The sequence below is a fragment of the Bactrocera neohumeralis genome, unplaced genomic scaffold (assembly GCF_024586455.1).
Source record: "Bactrocera neohumeralis isolate Rockhampton unplaced genomic scaffold, APGP_CSIRO_Bneo_wtdbg2-racon-allhic-juicebox.fasta_v2 cluster11, whole genome shotgun sequence".
NCBI classification, from domain to species: Eukaryota; Metazoa; Arthropoda; class Insecta; order Diptera; family Tephritidae; genus Bactrocera; species Bactrocera neohumeralis.
The window spans coordinates 17,168,471-17,172,333 of record NW_026089624.1 but is presented as its reverse complement, the minus strand read 5'-3'; the positions used below and the strand labels follow the sequence as shown (position 1 = coordinate 17,172,333).

Sequence of the window (3,863 nt, the reverse complement as noted above, 5' to 3'; positions counted from 1 at the left end):
TATACAATTAATCTTTCTTTTTCTTTTAGATATTACAAATTCAATGTAATTATTATTTATTTTCAGGTGTTAATAATCTTTATTTTATTTTCAGGTATTTGTCTTTAATAATATTTGTCCACTCTTTTATTTTCAGGTTGTAATAATTCCTTTCTTTAATTAATCTTTTTTCAGATATTAATTATTTTTTTAAATTAAACATATTTTTATTTATATATAAATTATAATAAATTTTATGTATAAATGTAAAAAATAAAATAAAATAAAAATTTTAAAAATTAAAAAGTTTTCTTTTAAATTTTAAAAGTAGGAAATGCAACCCTGCATCAGCTGTTTAAAATGCAACCCTGCATCAGCTATTTAAAAAGAGAAAATGCAACCCTGCATCAGCCGTCGATTGGGGATAGAGGATTTAATCAATTGTGAGATCTGATCTGTTTTTTGCCTTCAATGACGTTCAAATATTATTTTATAGCTTTGTTACCGATATGTAATGATTGTGCGTTCTCTTGTGGTCTCACTCTAAACAAAAGAAAACTAAAAAACTGCACAAAAGAAACAAAAGAGTCAGCTGTTTGAGAACGACATCCGATAAGTGTAAACATGCGGCCACATAGTGAGTATTTATTTATTTGTTTTACATAAGTTTAAATCATAAGTAGTCAATTTTGTTGATAAATAGTAAGTGTGTTCGATCTTGTCACAATATAATGTTGAATTGTTTAACATTTTCAGGCAGCTAGGTGTTAGTAAAGTTGACATATCACAATTGTGCTATATAGGCACAGCATGTTTTTTTGATGTAAACTCACGTTTGTGCTATCCTCCCTTTTTTTACAGGAAAATACTATGATTTGAATAATGATAACGACGTTCAAGCTGCATTAGACCTCTTAGACGATTCTGATGCAGATTTCAGTGACGATAATGATATTGATGATGAAACTTGGGTACCATTCAACATTTTCCCAGAATCTCCAGCAAGTGGTGAAGATGATAATGAGAATGCAACTGCATCTCATGCATCTGCATCTGCATCTGCGACTGCATCAGCAATTTCTCAGGACGATTCAAGTGTAGCAGCTCCGCAAACATCACGGCCAATCATTATTTCTAATATTTTGTTAAATGCAGCACAGCCATCATCTATCAGAAATGTTTCACTAAATATGACTCTGTCATGCACTTCCACAAGTAATACAGCGAAAAGACGCCAACTATAGAAAAGTGCTCCATTTGATTGCAACGATCTACCCATTGCATCTGGTTGTCAAAACATAGCATTAGGGAAAACACCATTGGAGTACTTCAAGAATTACTTCCCAGAATCGCATTACGACGATGCTATAAAATTTACAAAAATGTACGTTATGAGCACACGTGGGCAGGAAGTCCGATATCAACAAGCCGATTTTAAACGATTTTATGGATGCGCAATGATAATGGGGTGTCTTGGATTTCCGAAAATAAGAATGTACTGGTCACATGAATGCCAAATTCCTGCAATTTACAATTCAATGTCACGTGACAAATTTTTGCAAATGCGATCGGACATTCACTTTGCAGATGTTTCTGTGCCAGACCCCTGTAACAAATTATGGCGTGTACAACCTGTGATCGATTTAGTAAGAAACCGTTGCAATAATTTAGCAACTGAAATAACACAGTATTCAATGGATGAACAAGTTATTCCATTTACTGGAAGATGTCCTGCGCGTCAAACAATTCGATCAAAACCAAGACCTGCTGGTCTAAAAAATTTGGTATGTGAAACTGCAAGTGGCATGATAGTGGACTTTGAAGTTTTTCAAGGCGCTGGCACTTTTCAAGACTGTGGTTTCGGGCATGGCCCGTCTATTATAATGAGGCTAACAAAACACCTTCCAAAAGGCAGCCATATATGTACATATATTTTGATCGCTTTTTCACAACAATACCCCTCATTCAGTCGTTGCACCAAATCGGTTTCCATGGAACAGGAACTATAATGGCAAATCGATTGGACAAAAATTGAAATTTCCCCAGGACAAGGAAATGAATAGGGGTGAACTGGATAATAGTTCACGAACGGTGACAATGTAGCCGTTGTCAAATGGAAAGATAGCAAGGTGTCGTAGTCGTTTCCAGCCAGTGCGGCAAAGACCCCATCAGCGAGACAGATAGGTGGAACAAAAACATGAAACGCCGTTGCCCTGTGCAAATCCCAAAAGTTATAGAAAATTATAATGAATTTATGGGGGGTGTCGATATAGCTGACCAGATGCTTGAATACTACAGGATAAAAATGAAAACCAGGAAATGGACTGTAAAAGTATTTTTTCATTTTCTTGATCTGGCTGCATTCAACTCATGGATGGAGTCTAAAATAGATGCCAAATTAGCCGGCCTGCATAAGTCCAAAGTTAAGCCCTTTTTAACGTTCTAAATGGAGTTGGGAACAGTACTGGCGGGATATTATCAAGCTCCTGACTATGTTGAACCGTTTAAAGTCGATGAAAATATGTATGGAACGAAGTATCGACCAAATGACGCGCCTGACGACGTAAGATTTGATCGCTACGATCATTGGCCCTCATTCGCATATGAGGCACTTAGAGTTTGCCGCAATAATTGTGGTAGTCGGACAAGAGGACAATGCCAAAAATGCCACGTCAGCCTTTGTCTAGCAAAAAACAAGGTTTGTTTTGAACAGCACCACACAAAAGACTAAATATGTTCCTTATTAATTAGCTATTTTATTTCTAGGGCAATGAAGTACCTAACATTTTTTTCTATTAATTTTCGGCATGACTTTTTGTTCATTTTTTTTTCAATAAAAGAGAAAACCAAATATTATTTTTGTGTCTTATTTCTTGGAGCAATTTTTCAGCCTAAGACCTAGGTATCACAATTGTGCGATGTCCTTTTTCCAAAAAAAATCATTACAGTCATGTTCATCATGTAATTTGTGATCAAAAAATGCAAAACTTTCTTTCAGATTGGTGATTTCGGTGGAATTAGAAGGAATCAAAAGCATAGGTCTGAAAGGGATACGTACGTGAGTAGGTAAAATATCTGCCAGGCTTAAGAAACATTCTATATGTTTACCACCACGTTTCCCACCATGTTACCCGCTAATTATCTGGTGTTTTACCCGCTCATGGTCGGCAGGGATGCATTAAAAAGACAATATAACACTTGCGTGTGAAATTGATGACGCTACCGGCGAAGTGCAATGGTGGCGCGGCGATGAAGAAATCAAGGGTGATAAACGCATGCAAATTGTTAAAGATGGTCGAAAACGCAAACTGATTATCAAAGATTGTAAGGTCAGTGATGCTGGGCAATTCAAATGTACAACAAATGCTGACAAAACTGAAGCTGAAATTGTAATTAATTGTAAGTTGTGAAATTAAATTTAAAGTTAGAAGATTAATTATTCGCAATCATACCTAAGGCAATGGTTCAAAGCGATGATTCTTTACTTACTTGGTTTTGCTTACTGTCAATAAGTAACTAAAATGTAGTAAAATTTATCATTTGTTTGAAGCGCTTCCAAGCGTCATTTGACAATAATTGATGGCTTATTTGAGGGCGATATTTGGGCAAAGGATAGTAAAGTACATTAAAAAGTCAAATACAACTGCATTTTATGTCGAAATATGCTGTTTTCTAAAAGGCGACTTTTAACCACGCTACGTAATACGTTAATCTTTAGGAAAACCAAAATAATTTTTTTTTTTCGAAAATGAATATTATAATAATATGCACAGACTGCAAATGTGTACATAGATATGTTCTGTAGTAAATTTGTTATTTTTTTCTGTTGACTTGCGTGCATTTTTTAGATCAGAATCGTTTTAATAAAAAGCTCAAGGACACAG

The 3,863-nt window shown here is 35.1% G+C and overlaps 1 protein-coding gene across 1 annotated transcript; it reads left to right on the top strand.

Annotated features, from left to right (window-relative positions):
• The first annotated feature begins 515 nt into the window (after window positions 1–515).
• LOC126766214 (uncharacterized) lies at window positions 516–2,004 on the top strand. The gene is made up of 2 exons (XM_050484107.1): window positions 516–616; window positions 841–2,004. The coding sequence occupies exons 1-2, from the start codon at window positions 604–606 to the stop codon at window positions 1,221–1,223; spliced, it is 396 nt and encodes a 131-aa protein (XP_050340064.1). The 5' UTR covers window positions 516–603; the 3' UTR covers window positions 1,224–2,004.
• The last annotated feature ends 1,859 nt before the right edge of the window (window positions 2,005–3,863 follow it).